The 17,884-nt window shown below is 48.3% G+C and overlaps 1 protein-coding gene and 1 long non-coding RNA gene across 3 annotated transcripts in view; one reads left to right on the top strand and one right to left on the bottom strand.

Moving 5' to 3' along the window:
- The window catches only part of LOC140416342 (calcipressin-3-like), a 353,570-nt gene that overhangs the window by 155,698 nt on the left and 179,988 nt on the right, over nucleotides 1–17,884 (bottom strand). For both annotated transcript variants that reach the window (XM_072501121.1, XM_072501122.1), the window contains exon 3: nucleotides 160–333. In XM_072501121.1, the coding sequence (XP_072357222.1) occupies nucleotides 160–333 (174 nt within the window). The remainder of the gene's footprint in view (nucleotides 1–159; nucleotides 334–17,884) is intronic.
- The window catches only part of LOC140416378 (uncharacterized), a 49,775-nt gene that overhangs the window by 16,742 nt on the left and 15,149 nt on the right, over nucleotides 1–17,884 (top strand). The window contains exon 2 of the long non-coding RNA XR_011944776.1: nucleotides 8,789–8,925. This is a non-coding gene — a long non-coding RNA (uncharacterized lncRNA). The remainder of the gene's footprint in view (nucleotides 1–8,788; nucleotides 8,926–17,884) is intronic.

The following is a 17,884-nucleotide window of genomic DNA, read 5'->3' on the forward strand; positions in this document are numbered from 1 at the left end:
ATGGGTATCGACTGGAGAAAATGTGATTTATCATTGGTATTAACAAGGTGACAAGTACAGATAGCTAGGAATGACATGCATTATTCACAATCCATAACTTCTTTTATATTGATCTGATAACAAGGCTCAGTTACGTTTTGTAAGATTACAAGACTGTACCTGTGCAAAATAAAGTTTGAGCTTGGAGCCGTTAAAGTCGGATTCATGGAGTTCTATTCGGGCCCGTGCAGCTGCCTCTTGACTACTGAAATTTATCCGTACTCTCTGAAAACTCTGGAATAATTGGAATGTGGCCTGTTCATCATATACCCGGAAAAGGGCTTCAAATCGTTCCTGGATAAGAAAGAAACACTGCGTTACCACGGTTCTGAAATGGAGTACAGCAGTTATAATACGATGCAAGTAAATTTTTGCCAAGCTTCCACTTTTTACTGACTTGGGATGATATAATTGCCCTGCATCTATACAATACAATGTCATAAACGTTTCCCATAACCGCAAACTCACAGATGTCAGCAGTCACCATACAGTATGTCACTTTTATTATCCAGTTGTTGTTTTTACATCCCTATCCCATGAAGCTTAAGCGGAGAAAAAATTCACCTTCATTATTTAGAATTCCTACAATGCAGAAGGAGGCCATTCGACCCAACACATCTTCAGCAGCCCACCGAAAGAGCACCCTGCCTAGGCCCACCTCCCCACCCCGCCCCCTCAATCCCACCTAACCTGCATATCTTTGGACTGTGGGAGGAAACCAGAACACCCGAATGAAACCCACGCAGACACGGGGAGAATGTGCAAACTCCACACAGTGACCTAAGGCTGGAATTGAACCCGGGTCCTTGGCGCAGTGAGACAGTAATGCTAACTACTGTGCCACACATGTATTCATGTGTATCCTCCTAACCTAGAGGGCCATCTACAAACCAGGCTTATTACCTGGCTGCAATAGCATGGCACTAGCGAGAGAATAATGATATCTATTTATGAACCGCCAAACATTTTATTTGATCCAATGCATACAAATTTGAATTGGCTGAAAGAGTCAAAGCCTTGCTCATCTTTTTGATTGCCAATTTTCCTCCTTCCATTTTCATCCATGATTTCACTGCTTTCAAACCCAACTACACCAATGCTCTGGTAGCCGACCACCGATTTGTACTCTCCGTAAACTTGACCTCTTGCAAAGCTCTGCTGCCTGAGCCCAACAGCAATGGTGACTCCCGGTGCAGAAATGCATCAATTTTAAAATTGTAACCTTCTCTAGTCTTTCCACCCTCTAAGATCCATGAACTCCTCCAATTTTGACGCTTTTCATCACTGGTGGCTGCGCCTTCAGCTGATTAGGCCCAGAGCTCTGGAATCCCCTTCCTAAACCTCATCAAATTCTCTCTCCTCCTTTAACATCATCCTATTTCTTTTGAACTAGTATCTACTTATGCCACTTGGTGTCAAGCTCTGCTTGTTACATTCCTAAGAGGTACCTTGGGATATCCTGCTCTGTTAAAGTTCTATACAGTGCAGGTTGTTGCTAATATACATAAATTGACTTCTGCTGGGGTTCCGTGCTACCAGTTGTTATCGGTACTGTTATGGGCCAGGGTTTAGAGAACCCCAAAGTGTATCATGTAGTTCACCTGACCCACAACTTTTAATAGATTGTGGTATGGGGAGCACACGGCCCACTCTACAGGTGTGGTACAGCAGAAATGGAAAAGTATTTTTTAAAGCAAAACAATGTTTATTCTATGAACTCAAGTTAACCTTTTTAAAACATACAGTGAACATCTTAGCAACCATTAATTCAAATACAACCCCCAAAGATTACAACACTAAGTAATCCTTACTTTCCTTTTAACATCCATAACTTAAAAAAAACTTTTAACAGGAGCACATCAGGTTTAAATTCACTACTGAGTTATAACTCTGAATTCACTCCTCCTCAACAAGGTACACAACGAGCCCAGTGGTAGCGGCCACGTTGAGAACGTGGACCCAGTTGAGACAGCACTTCGGGATAACCAAAATGTCCCTTATGGCCCCCATCTGCGGCAATCACAGATTCCCCCCCAGCCATGCTAGATACCACCTTCAAAAGATGGAGGCAGGGCGGGGGAACACTGACGGTGGGGGACTTCTACGTAGGACACAGCCTGGCGACACTGGACGAACTGATGAGGAAGTGGAATCTAGCAAGAGGACAGGAATTGAGACACCTCCAAATAAAGCACTTGCTCCGCAAAGAGACAGTAGGGTACCCCGGGGCCCCAGAAAGCACACTACTAGAGGACCTGATAGGTACAAGCAGTGAGAAGGGGGAGCTATGTGGGAAATTATACAGACAGCTACTGGACAGAGCCCGAACACCACTGGACGGGACCAGACAAAAATGGGAGGGCGAACTGGGGACAGAGGTAGGATGGGGACTCTGGAGCTCCACCTCCTCCTGCGCAAGCCTAAGCCTAATGCAGTTAGGTGCACAGAGCGCACATGACCAGAACCCGAATGGGCAGGTTCTTCCCAGAGGTGGAGGACAAATGTGAACGGTGCCATAGGGGTCCGGCCAACCACACCCACATGTTTTGGGCTTGCCCCAAGCTTGCTGGGTTCTGGACAGCCTTCTCCGAGGCAATGTCCAAAGTTGTGGGGGTGAGGGTGAAGCCATGCCCAATAGTGGCAATCTTCGGGGTATCAGAGCAGCCAGAGCTACACATGGGGAAGGGGGCCAACGCCCTTGCTTTCACTTCCCTAATGGCACGCCGGAGAATCCTGCTCGGCTGGCGATCGGCAGCACCACCCAAAGCTGCAGACTGGCTCGCTGACCTCTCGGAATTTCTCCACCTGGAGAAGATTAAGTATGCCATCCGAGGGTCAGAGGAAGGCTTCCTGGATACTTGGGGGCAGTTCGTCAGCCTGTTCCAAAACCTGTTCGAGGACAGCAATGAGGAGTATGCCAGGGAAAAAAAAAAACTAAAATATGAAGAACCAAAGGACTGCGCAACCCGGGGGTGGAGGTGTGGGGGGGGGGGGGGGAGAAAAATGGGGAAGCCACAAGAGAAGAGGAAGGGTGCTGAAACCAATGGGAGGGGCAGCAAAATGTACGTACATTTAGTCAAATGAAGGACAAAACAAACCTCTCTGTAAAATAAAGCAAATTAGCGCGGGCAAGAAAAATGGTAATGTATATAAGTTACAACTGTTTATAAATATAATAAAAGCTAATAAAAAGATTTTTTTTAAACTCTGAATTCACCAAATGATCAAGGATCGTCTTTACATGGCAGAGAGAACAACATTACACATTCTGTGGCTGACTGCAGCTCCAACACTGAAACGAAACCCAAAAAACACACACACCCAAGCTTTTCTCAAAGTGAAACTAATAACTGACAGGCAGCCCAGCTCCACCCACACTCTGACATCACTGCAGTAATAAACACCCATTTCTTAAAGGTACACCCACTACAGATATTCTATAAAAAACACCCACTCTCACATGACAGTACCTAACCCATCTGATTACTTTCGAATGGGTGATCCCAAACGAGAAGTGTTCCCAGATCATTGAACCATAAGAAGTAGTCAACAACACACTTATACTAATTGCTTTTTATATAGCACCTATAACATAATGAAACATCCCAGGTACTTCACAGGTACTTCATAAAACAGTAAATGACACTAGTCACATAAGGTGATACTGGCCGGAACTCTCTGGCTATTGGGATTCTCTGTTCCCACCGACAATGCACCCCCACCCTCCTCCGGTGTGTTTCCCGGCGGCATAGGGTAGCTTCACTATTGGGATTCTCTGTTCTCACCGGCAACGCACCCCTCCCCCCTCCGGTGTGTTTCCCGACGACATAGGGTGGCTTTACTGTGAAATCCCATTGACAAGCAGCGGGAAGCGAGAATCCCGCCACCAGTGAACCCGACCCCCCCCTCAAGAAACACGCGGCTGTGGGACTGGAGAATCCCGCCCATTAGGTCAGATTAATAAGCATTCTCAAAGTATTGGGATTTAAGAAATGTCTTAATGGAGCAGAGTGAGGTAGAGAGGCAGAAAGGCATAGGGAGTGCATTCCAGAGCTTGGGGCTTAGACAAAAGGAGGCAAGATCAGAAATGGTGGAGGAATTAAAATTGTGGTCGCAAGAGAGATCAGAATGAGAGAAGTGCAAATATCTTGGAAGTGTGTGTGGCTGGAGAAGGTTAAAGAGTGGATAAGACCATGGTCGGATTTCAAAACAAGGAAGAGACTATAAAAATCAAGACTTTGCTTGACTGGTAGCCAATGCAGATCAGTGAGCACAAGAAAGATCGGAAAACGGGACGTGCTATAAATTAAAAATATTGCCAGCAGAGCTTTGAATGAACTGGGGTTTACTGAGAGTAGTATGTGGGAGACCAGCCAGGAGTGTGTTGGACAATTGAGCCTCGAGATAACAAAGGCATGGATGAAGGTTTCAGCTGGAGATGGGTTGAGACAGGAGCGAAGCTGAGCAATGTTACCGAGTGGGCTAGTGCGTGGTAATTTCTAACCCTACTTGACCCAGAGTAGCAACATGAGTGAAAATTAGATGTTATTTTAAAAAAGCCAAGGTTCTTGGCGAAGTCCAATAAACTGCAGTCACCAAGTTTGTCACTTTAACACAAGTAACCTTTTATTATGTGGAATATTATAATTTTCCAACTACCTCCACTGTCTACACACACACACATAGACAAACAACTCAGAGGGGAATGCGTGGTGGAGAGGGAAAAAAAATTAAATTAAAGGATAAAAGATCTTTGATGCAGATGGATGTTTTCCAGTTAGTTTCTTTCTGGAGTTCAAGCTTTCATTTTGGTACTTCTTCCTTTGAGGGTCTACAGGCTTCTGGTAAGGTTGTTTATTTTTTCTTTAGATTCAGGGTCATCTCAAGTTTACTGCATGGATGTGCCAGGCACACTGGTTTTAGAACAATGAAGCAGTTCTTTACTTCAGCAGTGAGAGAGAGAGACTGTTCTTTTCACTTCCAAGGTCTAAAACACTTCCACCCGTTGCTCTCAAGAAGCATCACGCAGGAAGCAATCACTGACTGCTGTCGGGCAGAACACTGTTCCTGGCCAACCCACCAGTTGCCAGCCGACCAACTGAACTGACTTCCTCCAAAGCTGGCTCCGAAGATCTACGCGATGCCAACGAGTCTGTTTTTTTCTCTCCAAAAACCAAGGAACACAAGGTCCTGACAAGCAGCTGCTTCAGCTTAAGTTCTCTTCTTAAAGGCACATTCTGAATCTGGATCCACGGACCAAAAGAAAATGGTAACAAGGGAAATAAACAGGAAGGACTCTTACAGGAGGTACAAATCGATGGTCTGAGTGATGACATGAATATGAGAATGGAAACTCACCTCGGGATCAAATGTGACACGAAGGTTGCAAATAGACTGGCTTAATCTTAGACTGTTGCCAAGGAGATGGATGTGGTAGCTAGGGAACAGGGTTTGGAGTGGAGACTGAAAACAATGAATTCAGTCTTCCCAATATTTAACTGAAGGAAATTACTGCTCATCCAGTACTGAATGTCGGATAAACAATCTGATGATTCTGCAACAGTGAAGGAGGTGAGCGAGGGTACTGGTGGTGAGGTAGAGCTCGGTGTCATCAGCGTACATGTGAAAACTAATGCTGTGCCTTAGGATAATATCGCCAAGGGGCAGCATGGAGAGGGGAAATAGAAGGGTGATCAAGGACTGATCCTTGGGGACACTGGAGGAAATTGTCCGGGAGCAGGAAAATAAGCCATTGGATGGGACTCTGTGGCTAGATTAGGTAGATAAAACTGGAACCATAGGAGAGCTGTCCCACTCAGCTGGAAAACAAAGGTCAGGCACTGGAGGATGATGATGTTATCTACCATGTCAAACATGGTAGATAGGTTGAGAAGGACGAGGAGGGAAGGTTTAGCTTTATCACAGTCAAATAGGATGTGATCTTTATTAGTGTCACAAGTAGGCTTAAATTACACTGCAATGAAGTTACTGTGAAAATCCCTTAAAAAATGTTTAATTTACCTAACAAGCACGTCTTTCGGGACTTATGGGAGGAAACCGGAGCACCCAGAGGAAACCCGCGCAGACACAGGGAGAACGTGCAGACTCTGCACAGACAGTGACCCAAGCCGGGAATTGATCCTGGGTTCCTGGCTCTGTGAAGCAACAGTGCTAACCACTGTGAAATAGAAGTTCCTTAAAAACAAAAAAGCAAAATCACGATGTAACATTTTAAATTGTGCTGCAAAACCATGAATAATTTTGACATGGTTGGCCCTTCAGAGAAATATTTTGCTTTCCTCTACTTAATTCCAATTTTATTTTCTGTCCTTTTCAAATTAGCCCTGCTTTTTCTCTAATGGGCTGCAGCAATGGTGGAAATCACTTTTGGTTTTATGTGCTTTGTGTCATAAAGACTCAACGTGAAAAGAGGCTGGCTGATGGAGAAGTAATAACAAGCCCCTGGTGTAGTATTAAAAGTTGAATTTTAACAGGAAAAACAGCATATGGTTAATAGAACAATGTTGTAGAGTAGGCTGCTGAAATGCACTATTGTAAGTTGAGGTGACTTGTAAAGAGAAAAGCTACATTACTCACTAAATTAATGTGTTTTATTTAATGGAGCTTTCAGCCTCAATAGCTGAAATTAAATTTAATAGGTGTATCCAGATTAGTCATTGGATTCAGAATCTTATTTCCTGCAAAACAATGATGAACACACAAGGTCGAAGGTAGTTAAGTGAAGCACTGATGGCAGCAGAGTGGTTTCTGACAGACCTGCTGAAATGAAGAGAATGCAGGTTTGTGGAAGGTGGCCCTTGTTGCTCAGTGGGATTTGGAATAAATTAGCAGACAATCACTGTGTTGCCAACCACCCGGAACAAAATTACAAGCCCATCAGTAAATGCATGCAAATATCAGTCCATCAAATTGCTGACCTTCATAAAAGGAAAATGCCCTGATAATCAATGTAGAAATAAATACACTAATTCCTGGGAGACCACAATAGAATCTGAAATATGTTTTCAAAATTTCTCCATTGAGCTTAACTGAAGGGAGTAGGTTTGGTTTTGTGAGATCGCACATGACAGGCAATAGCAAGTCCAGCCATTTTACATATTCATTAATTTTTTATTTCCATTGCACAAAATCAAGAGCTCTACTTCAAGATGAAAGAAAGAGATTTCATAATTTTCAAGAAAATATCGCCATGAGCTCAGCTTTGAAATCAGTGAAGGTTCACTAAATTGGCTCCTGGGATGAGGGGGTGATCCTATGATCAGGGGCTGAGTAAATTGGGCTTGCTTTCACTGGAGTTTAGAAGAATGAGAGGTGATCACATTATGTGCAAGATTCTGAAGGGGCTTGATAGAGTTGATGCTGAGAGATTGCTAACGCTGGTTGGGGAATCTAAAACACGGCAGAGGCGGTGGTGGGCGGGGTGATGCACATTCTCAGGATAAGGGGGCCGATCATTTGGGACTGAGATGAGAAATTATTTCTCCCAAAGGATTGTGAATTCTCTACCCCAGATTGTCTGGATGCTCGCTCGTTGAATACATCTAAGGCTGGGATAGGCACATTTTTAGTCTCTCGGGGAATAAGAGGGTGTAGGGATGAGGCAGGAAAATGGAGGTGAAGCCCAAGGTCAGCTATGATCATCTTGAATGGCAGAAAAAGCTCGACGGAATGTATGGTCTACTGCTGCCCCTATTTCCCAGGTTCTTATGTTATCTTACACAATTAAGAAAAAACACTGGGCTGGATTCTCCCAAAATGGGGCTATGACCCCACACCTGCGTAAAAACGCTGGTGTTTCACTCCGAAGTTTCCGGAAAAAAAAAAGATAAGCCAATTCATTCACCCGCAGGGGGCTAGCAGGGACCAGAGTGATTCACGCAGCTTTGGCTCCCCGCACTTCCAGTTTCGAGTCTGCGCATGCGCACGGCGGCGTCCTCCAGCGGCCGGGCCGAGCGCAACAGCGAACTCGGTCTGCGGAGGCAGCTGCAAAATGTAGGCCCCCCAATCGGCCCCGCGTCCAAAGATCCAGCCGGCCCGATCTGTCCCCCGGCCACCCATAAGCCCCCCCCCCCCCCCCCCGGTATCTGATCCCCCCGCCCCCCACCAGGGCGGCCACTGACTGAGTCCGCAGCCGCCACGCGAGCTTCCCGAACGGCGATAGGTGGGTAGAACCACGCCGTTGGGAACTTGGCCGGTCGGGAGCAGAGGATCGCCGGGCGGGCCTCTGGCAATGGGCCCCAGCCGCAAGGAATACTCCGCGAACAGGCCGATTGTCGGGTCCCGGAGAATCGCCGAACCGGCGCCGGGCCCGATTTCGGCATGAAAGTTTATTCTCCGCCTCCGCACCAAACGCGATTTTGGTGTGTGGCTGCGGAGAATCCAGCCCACTGAAATGGGATGGGTAGAAAAATATATTACACTTTCTGCTGTATGTAATACCTGATGTGGCTAAAAATTAACGGCCTAGAAATTAGTAGATAACTGCTATTGCCAACCTAGTTCAAGCCCATCGTACCTGAATGAAGCAGCCTGACCTCATTCCAATGCTCCTAATGAAGTATCCATTCGTGAAGAGGACTCTTTGGTCACTCATAACATCGCAGAGGCAATGGGTGGAAAGGGTGGGAAGTTGGAAGCGGGGATTGCGACCTTTAATGTGGGATCAGGAGGGGAACTATTGCTTCTCTGATTCCACATACAGGTAATTTATTTCCCTTCTTTGTTGCAGGCAATCCCGAAGGCTGGTTTCGCCAACACAGCCCATGGTGGTGATGGCTGTCTCAGGGCAAACTAATCTAATGGATCAACCATTAGGTGGCGTGTGGTTTGGTTTCTACATTGAATAGTATTTGGACCTCTGTTCAGGTAACTTGGGGTCTAATCTTTGTTAGGAGTGTTTCCCTCTACTCACAAGTGACTTAAGGAAACCTGAGTTGGTTTCCTCAAAAAATACTTTATTCACATATACATGATGAGCTTCTTGGGCAAGTACAACTCTCTCGTGTACAGACTATTCCATCATTCTTCAGTGTCACTTGCATATGACTGCTTGTGTCACTGTTACATCATGATGCACATCGCTATCTCATTACCATAACTATTAACCCATTATTTTATCTCTCCCCACCCCACCAAGTATAACCTCAGATTTTTTAACAATCATAAACTACTTACATTAATTTTACACTACCGTCATCTTCCCCCCCAAAGTCCAATATTCCAAAGTCCTTTTCACCATTATTGGATTGGATTTGTTTATTGCCACATGTACTGAGATAGTGAAAAGTATTTTTCTGCGAGCAGCTCAAACAGATTATTAAGTACATGAAAATAAAATAAGATAAAAAGAAAATACATAATAGGGCAACACAAGGTACACAATGTAAATACATAGACACCGGCATCGGGTGAAGCATACAGGAATGTAGTATTAAACAGGTCAGTCCATAAGAGGGTCATTTAGGAGTCTGGTAACAGCGGGGATGAAGCTGTTTTTTAATCTGTTTGTGTGTGTTCTCAGACTTTTGTATCTCCTGCCCGATGGAAGAAGTTGGAAGAGTGAGTAAGCCGGGTGGGAGGGATCTTTGATTATGCTGCCCGCTTTCCCCAGGCAGCGGGAGGTGTAGATGGAGTCAATGAACGGGAGGCAGGTTTGTGTGATGGACTGGGCTGTGTTCACGACTCTGAAGTTTCCTGTGGTCTTGGGCCGAGCAGTTGTCATACCAGGCTGTGATGCAGCCAGATAGGATGCTTTCTATGGTGCATCTGTAAAAGTTGGTAAGAGTTATTTTTAAATAAATTTAGAGTACCCAATTATTTTTTTCCAATTAAGGGGCAATTTAGCATGGCCAATCCACTTAACCTGCACATCTTTGGGTTGTGGGGATGAAACCCACGCAGACATGGGGAGAATGTACAAATTCCACACGGACAGTAACCCAGGGCCGTGATTTGAACCCGGGTCCTCAGCGCTGCAGTCCCAGTGCTAACCACTGCGCCACATGCTGCCCCTAAAAGTTGGTAAGAGTTAATGTGGACATGCTGAATTTCCTTTGTTCCTTGAGGAAGTATCGGCGCTGTTGTGCTTTCTTGGTGATAGCATCGACGTGGGTGGACCAGGACAGAGTTTTGGAGATGTGCACCCCTAGGAATTTGAAAGTGCTAACCATCTCCACCTCGGCCCCGTTGATGCTGACAGGGGTGTGAAAAGTACTTTGCTTCCTGAAGTCAATAACCAGCTCTTTAGTTTTGCTGGCATTGAGGGAGAGATTGTTGTCGTTGCACCACTCCACCAGGTTCTCTATCTTCCTCCTGTATTCTGACTCGTCGTTATTCGAGATCCAACCCACTATGGTCGTGTTAACAGCAAACTTGTAGATCGAACTGGAACCAAATTTTGCCATACAGTCGTGTGTGTACAGGGAGTTTAGTAGGGGACTAAGTACGGAGCCTTGCGGGGCACCGGTATTGAGGACTATTGGGGAAGAGGTGTTGTTTATTCTTACTGATTGTGGTCTGTGGGTCAGAAAGTCAAGGGTCCAGTTGCAGAGTGAGGAGCCAAGTCCTAGGATTTGGAGTTTTGACATGAGCTTGGCTGGGATTATGGTGTTGAAGGCGGAGCTGTAGTCAATAAATAGGAGCCTGATTAGGAGTCTTATGCAAGGGTGATGGCCTTGAACTGGTTCGATGACTGGATCACCATTCTGCAAGCTGATTGATGTAGTTTTCGTATCCCAAACTTATTTGTTCTTGCAATCTCTAAGAAGATTAGAGCTTTTCGGTTTCTCTTCACCATGAAAAAAAGAGTTCGGACAAGGGAGCAGCATGGCTGTTCTATTTGTTTAAGGACTACGCCTTCAGGCTTTCAATTTCAAACTCATACTTTCTGACCTGGAACACAATGTGTGTACTTGTTATTTCTGTCTGCAAAAAACAGAGTTCTGTGTATTAATATAAGCTTAGAAAGAACATGTGCACCTGTTTCAGCTAAAGAAAGTAAGTGTCATCCATTCACTGGTTCAATTCTCAGGGCAATGCCTTGACCAATCAGAGTCAAATGCCTAGTTTAACCCAATGGTTGGCAGTTAACTGTTAGTCACCATCAACTGGTGCATTCTAGATGGCAATGCCTCTGCCAATCAGAGTCTACTTGCCAACCAACCAATTTATACTCTTGTGAATTCTTCCATTATCTCTTTTCCCTTATGTCTGATCACATTCATTTGTAAGTTCTGCTTTAGGAATTTGTGTTTTCAGCACCAGCCCATGAGCATCTCTGTTGGTGAAAAGCTGTTACTTAAGGGTATAGCTCTATAATTCCAATCGCCATGTCATTAACATTTTTATGGTTTTCACACCATGAACGATTCCACAGTCTTCTGTAAATTTCTTGAAGTATTCGTTCATGAACTGTGGTCCTTTGTCCAAAACAATTTAATTCAGAATCCATTATGTGGAGAAGATATTCTGTCACGCCTTTATCACAGTCTCCGCCATCATAGTGTGGCCTGGTAACCTCTAACCACCTTGGATAATAATTTAAAGTCAAGGAGATCTAGTTCCAATCTTATCCATCATTTATCTGGAAAACCAGACTTTAATAAAGTTTGTGTGAGTGTTTGGCTATTAATTGCACGCATTGACATGAGATTAGAAAGTCTTGTATTGCTTCTGAAATGGCTGGCCACCACAAATTGATGTGCATGAACTCTACACTTCGTTATTCCCAAGTGACCGCTGTGCATTCTATGAAGAATCCCCTCCCTCTTAGCCATGGGTATTATCAGTCAATGCTTAAATACTAGCAGATAACCCACTATCGTTCAATGCTTCTTCTGTACATGGTACTTTTGTAAAAGCTGGTCGTTTCGACTATGGTCTTTGACCGATGTTCTTGGCAAAATCTCCTAATCTGGTCACAATCCATATCTTCCTTTTTTGCTTTCTTGAATTCTTGTACTTTTTCCTCAAAGGTTGGTATAGCGTTTGTTATGGCCAAGGAAAGTGCTTCCAGCTCTGAAATAAGCACTAAGTCTCGGGTTGCTACTTGATCACCCACAGCTCTAGATAATGGGCTGGTTTCTCCGCTCCCAGACGCTGAAATCGCATTCGGCGAGGGGGCAGAAAATCCCCTGAAAAGCAGCATACTCTAGGAGTACGCCGTGCCACGTATCCATGGCCTCAGGCCATTGCCTGAGGCCCGCCCCGTGATGCTCCGTCCCCGACCGACCGAGTTCCCGGGGCTGGGGGCACTGTGGGGTGTGCGAGCGGGCGGTTGGGGGTGTGCGAGCGGCCGAAGGGGGCAATTATTTTTTGCGGTCCGGGTCTGCGGGCTGAGTCCGCCATGAAGCACGGCCCGGTCGCTGCAGGCCGCCGCCATGTTCATTCGCAGCCACGGACCCGGCAATGCTCCGGGCGAATGCTGGGAGCTCTACCCTGCTTCCCAGCTAGCCTCCAGGAAAACGGCGAATCAGTGACCGTTTTGCAGCAGTTTTCCTGGCGAAAAGCACCACCGTTTTCACGCCTGCGTGGGGACTTAGTCTCCCAAATGCAGAATCCAGCCCACTGTGTCTGCCCTGGTCTCTGTTTTGCCTGGCACAGTCACAGCTGAATAATGATAACTTATCAGGCTGAGCCTGAAACATTGCATACGTAGAGGCATTTTGACGATCTCTGAGGAATTCAGGAGGTGACCAACGGTTTATGGTCTATATCGATTTGAAATTGTAATGTCAGCAAATAATCAGGGTATCTCTCTGATGTTCAGGTTGCTGCCAGTACTTCTTATAGTTATATAGCTTTGTTCAGTTTCAGTTAATGCCCTGGAAACAAAGTAGACTGGCTTCCTGTTGCCATCCTCCTGGACCTGAATGTGCACGCTCCAAGACCTGTTAAGGATGCATCAGTGGCGACCAACATGAGCAATCCAGAATTATAATGCACCAGCACATCTGAAGAGATAGACTTTCCTTTATTTTCTGAACTGGGTTGGTTTGTGCAATACTCGAAACCCACTGTTGGCCTTTTCGTACAAGATTAACCAAATGTTCAGTGATTGTAGCTAAATTCGGAATCAATTTACCAACCTGATTGACCATGGCGAGAAACATAGTAACATACTTTGGTTGTGGTAAGTTGCTTTCATTTTTTTACCGTTATGCCCTTTTTACATATGATGTGTCCCAATAATTTAGTTAATTTAGAACTTCACAAACTCTGTGGGCAGGATGACGCTGAAGTCGGGGCGTGCGATCGGATGGAGAATAGCACCCGACGCCAAAATCGCAGCAGGCGCCAGTTTGACACCGAATCACAATGCTCCTCCTCCCCGAAAACGGCGTCAGTGCGACGCACGCCGCGTGTAGTTGAAACACCATTTGCATATCATTAGTGTGCCCACCTGTGATTCTCCGCCTCGGATGGGCCGAGTTCCCGACGACACAGTCAACCTGTACTCTCACAAATCGTGAACCTGGCGTGGTGGCTGCTGAGAGAGAGGGCATACGGACAGTGTCCAGCACTGCCATACTTTGCCAATAGCCGTGCTGCTGGCCGGGGGGCTTCTGCCAGGGTTGGGGGGAATAGTGGGGGTTGGCCAGGAGGTGGCTGTTGGGGCAGGGTGGACGGGTACGCAACACCATTACCGCAGCCGGCAAGGCAGCCATGCAGCTGTGCATGCCGCTGTCAGCCCTCTTTAAACCTGGTGCCCTGGGTCGTATAGGTGAACCCCCAGTACACACCCCTGGGTGCCCTCTGGCCCCAGCCGACCCATCAGCTTTATGAGCGCTCCAGCACAACCTGTCACATATTTTCGGCCGATCAGCGTGTGTGTGTGTGAGTGGGGTGTATTGTTTAAACGTGGCTGCAGCTTGTCAGCCCTGCGAGTGTCCTTCATGGACCCGGCAATTCCGGCACCATTTTTCATGGATTTTGATGGAGTTCCATGCAGCGCCAGTGCTAGCCCCTCACCAGTAGCAGAATTGTTGCAGGTGTAGCGCCGATTTTTCTGAGGTGAAAGTCCACGGATTCTCCGTTGGTGTCAGCACTTAGGGTGGGATTCTCCAATCGCTGACGCTGAAATCGTGTTCGCCGATCGGCCGGAGAGTCCATTTTTACGCCGGAATCGGGGACGGTGCCGTTTTTCCGATGCTCCGCCCCCTTAAAAACAGCGTACTCGAGGACCACACCCCACGCCGTCGGGACGGCCTCAGGATGTCACCTGAGGCCCTCCCCCGATGCTCCGCCCCCGATGAGCCAAGTCCCCGATGGCATGGGGTACGTGTCCTCTCACTTTTCGGGGACCTTGCGTGCCAGCTGCGGACTGTGTCCAGCACCGCCACAGTCGGGGGTGTGAGCTGTTCCGCTGGCAGGGGGTCATCTGCAGGGCTGGTCCGGGGGATTACATGTGGACAATGTCTGGCAGGCTGGGTCCGTGTGCGGCCTGCGCCATGTTGTACGCGCGGCTGCAGCAGGCTGCCACCGGTCGTAAGACCAGACAGATCCTGCGGACATAGCCGCAGAATCGGAGAATCCAGCCCTTAGACTCGGAGACGGTGAATTCGGCCCTGTAATTATGGTCCTGTCTTGATGCTCCATGGATAAGCATGTCATCCAGAAGAAAAATTGCTCCCTTTTCTCCTTCCAGAATGTTTGACGCGGCTCACTGGAACATGTCCAGAGCTAATGATATAACGAAGGAAATGCAATTCGAACAGAATGACCCTGTTGCGCACAAAGACTCCGAGAGACGAATAGAGTGAAGTCGATGATATTAAGCGTGACTGTTCCCCCGCAGTTCAGTAGTAGACTGCCTGCGGGGGAGGACTCCTGGTACTTATACTCCACCTTCAGGGCGGAGCTAGAGGTCTACGTCCAACCAGGACCCAGGATCTGTCAGCCAATGACATCACGGCTTCACAGTCCCACATGACCCCTAATGCATACTACCACATTCAACCCTTGTTAAAAATGAACCCGGCGGGGTGATGCTTCGCATGGTGGTGAGGGTTTACAAGGCAGGTCCTGGGAGGAAAACTTTCGCATGTTATTACAGTATGTACAAGGTTTTTTTTTTTGTTTCGAACTATTTACAGTAATCGTCAGGAAAAAAAAGACAAAATGTTCTCGTTAAAAGTCCACATATTGTAGCGTTAGATCGACGCCACGAGTCGGTCGGGCGGTCTGGTCATCCGCGTCGATCGCCTCGGCCCCGGTGGTGGTGGTGGTGCTTGTTCCGGTGTTGTCGTCTCCGGGAGCCTTACGGTTTCAGCTTGGGCTTCACTCCTGGTCGGGCCTGGGAGGAGGACCGATCCTCCTGGGAAGGGGGCGGTCGCGGGGTACGGCGGTGGCAGGAAGGGGGTGATTGGTGTCGGGGGGGTGAGTGTGTTGCCGGCGGGCGCCAGATCTCGCAGGGAGACCATGTCCTGTCAGCCGTCGGGGTACTCCACATAAGCGTACTGCGGGTTCGCGTGAAGGAGGTGAACCCTTTCGACCAACGGGTCCGACTTGTGCGCCCGCACATGTTTTCGGAGCAGGATGGGTCCTGGGGCCGCCAGCCAGGTCGGCAGCGACGTTCCAGAGGAGGACTTCCTGGGGAAGACAAGGAGGCGCTCATGAGGCGTTTGGTTAGTGCTAGTACACAGTAGTGACCGGATGGAGTGGAGGGCGTCCGGGAGGACCTCCTGCCACCGTGAAACTGGGAGGTCCCTGGACCGTAGGGCCAGTAGGACGGTCTTCCAGACCGTGCCGTTCTCCCTCTCTACTTGCCCGTTCCCCCGGGGGTTGTAGCTGGTCGTCCTGCTCGAGGCTATACCGCTGCTGAGCAGGAACTGGCGCAGCTCGTCACTCATGAAGGAGGACCCCCTGTCGCTGTGGACGTACGCGGGGCATCCGAACAGTGTGAATATGGTGTTCAGGGCTTTAATGACTGTGGCCGCGGTCATGTCAGGGCAGGGGATGGCGAATGGGAAGCGGGAGTACTCGTCCACCACATTAAGGAAGTATGTGTTGCGGTCGGTGGAGGGGAGGGGTCCTTTGAAATCCAGACTAAGGCGTTCAAAGGGGCGGGAAGCCTTAATCAGGTGCGCACCATCCGGCCTGAAAAAATGCGGTTTGCACTCTGCGCAGATGTGGCAGTTCCTTGTGACTGTACGGACCTCCTCTAAAGAGTATGGGAGGTTGCGGGACTTAATAAAGTGGTAGAACCGAGTGACCCCCGGGTGGCAGAGGTCCTCGTGGAGGGTTTGGAGGCGGTTAATTTGTGCGTTGGCACATGTGCCGCGGGATAGGGCATCGGACGGCTCGTTCAGCTTTCCGGGACGATACAAGATCTCATAGTTGAAGGTGGAGAGCTCGATCCTCCACCTTAAGATCTTGTCGTTTTTGATTTTGCCCCGCTGTGCATTATCGAACATGAAGGTTACCGACCGTTGGTCCGTGAGGAGAGTGAATCTCCTGCCGGCCAGGTAATGCCTCCAATGTCGCACCGCTTCCACTATGGCTTGGGCTTCCTTTTCCACTGAGGAGTGGCGGATTTCTGAAGCGTGGAGGGTTCGGGAGAAAAAGGCCACGGGTCTGCCCGCTTGGTTAAGGGTGGCTGCTAGAGCTACGTCTGAGGCATCGCTCTCGACCTGGAAGGGGAGGGACTCGTCGATGGCGCGCATTGTGGCCTTTGCGATATCCGCTTTGATGCGGCTGAAGGCCTGGCAAGCCTCTGTCGACAGAGGGAAGGTCGTGGTCTGTATTAGGGGGCGGGCCTTGTCTGCGTACTGTGGGACCCACTGGGCGTAGTATGAAAAGAACCCCAGGCAGCGTTTTAGGGCTTTTGAGCAGTGCGGGAGGGGAAATTCCATGAGGGCGCGCATACGTTCGGGGTCGGGGCCTATTATCCCATTGCGCACTACGTAGCCCAGGATGGCTAGCCGGTTTGTGCTAAAAACGCACTTGTCCTCGTTGTACGTGAGGTTCAAGGCTTTAGCGGTTTGGAGGAATTTTTGGAGGTTGGCGTCGTGGTCCTGCTGATCGTGGCCGCAGATGGTTACATTGTCGAGATACGGGAACGTGGCCCGTAACCCGTGTTGATCAACCATTTGGTCCATCTCTCGTTGGAAGACCGAGACCCCGTTTGTGACGCCAAATGGGACCCTTAGGAAATGGTATAATCGCCCGTCTGCCTCGAAGGCTGTGTACTTGCGGTCACTTGGGCGGATGGGGAGCTGATGGTAGGCGGACTTGAGGTCCACGGTGGAGAAGACCTTATATTGGGCAATCCGATTGACCATGTCGGATATGCGGGGGAGAGGGTACGCGTCTAGTTGTGTGTACCTGTTGATGGTCTGGCTATAGTCTATGACCATCCTTTGCTTCTCCCCTGTCTTTACTACTACCACCTGTGCTCTCCAGGAACTATTGCTGGCCTGGATTATGCCTTCCTTTAGTAGCCGCTGGACTTCGGACCGAATGAAGGTCCGGTCCTGGGCGCTGTACCGTCTGCTCCTAGTGGCGACGGGTTTGCAATCCGGGGTGAGGTTTGCAAACAAGGATGGGGGTTGCACCTCGAGGGTTGCAAGGCCGCAGATAGTGAGTGGGGGTATTGGGCCGCCGAATTTGAAGGTTAGGCTCTGTAGATTGCACTGGAAGTCTAATCCCAGTAATGTGGGGGCGCAGAGTTGGGGAAGGACGTAGAGCCTGTAGTTTTTGATCTCCCTCCCTTGCACCGTTAGGGTAACTATGCAGAAGCCTTTGATCTGTACGGAGTGGGATCCTGCAGCTAGGGAAATCTTTTGTGCGCTGGGACGGATGGTCAAAGAACAGCGTCTTACCGTGT

The sequence above is a fragment of the Scyliorhinus torazame genome, chromosome 1 (assembly GCF_047496885.1).
Source record: "Scyliorhinus torazame isolate Kashiwa2021f chromosome 1, sScyTor2.1, whole genome shotgun sequence".
NCBI lineage: Eukaryota > Metazoa > Chordata > Chondrichthyes > Carcharhiniformes > Scyliorhinidae > Scyliorhinus > Scyliorhinus torazame.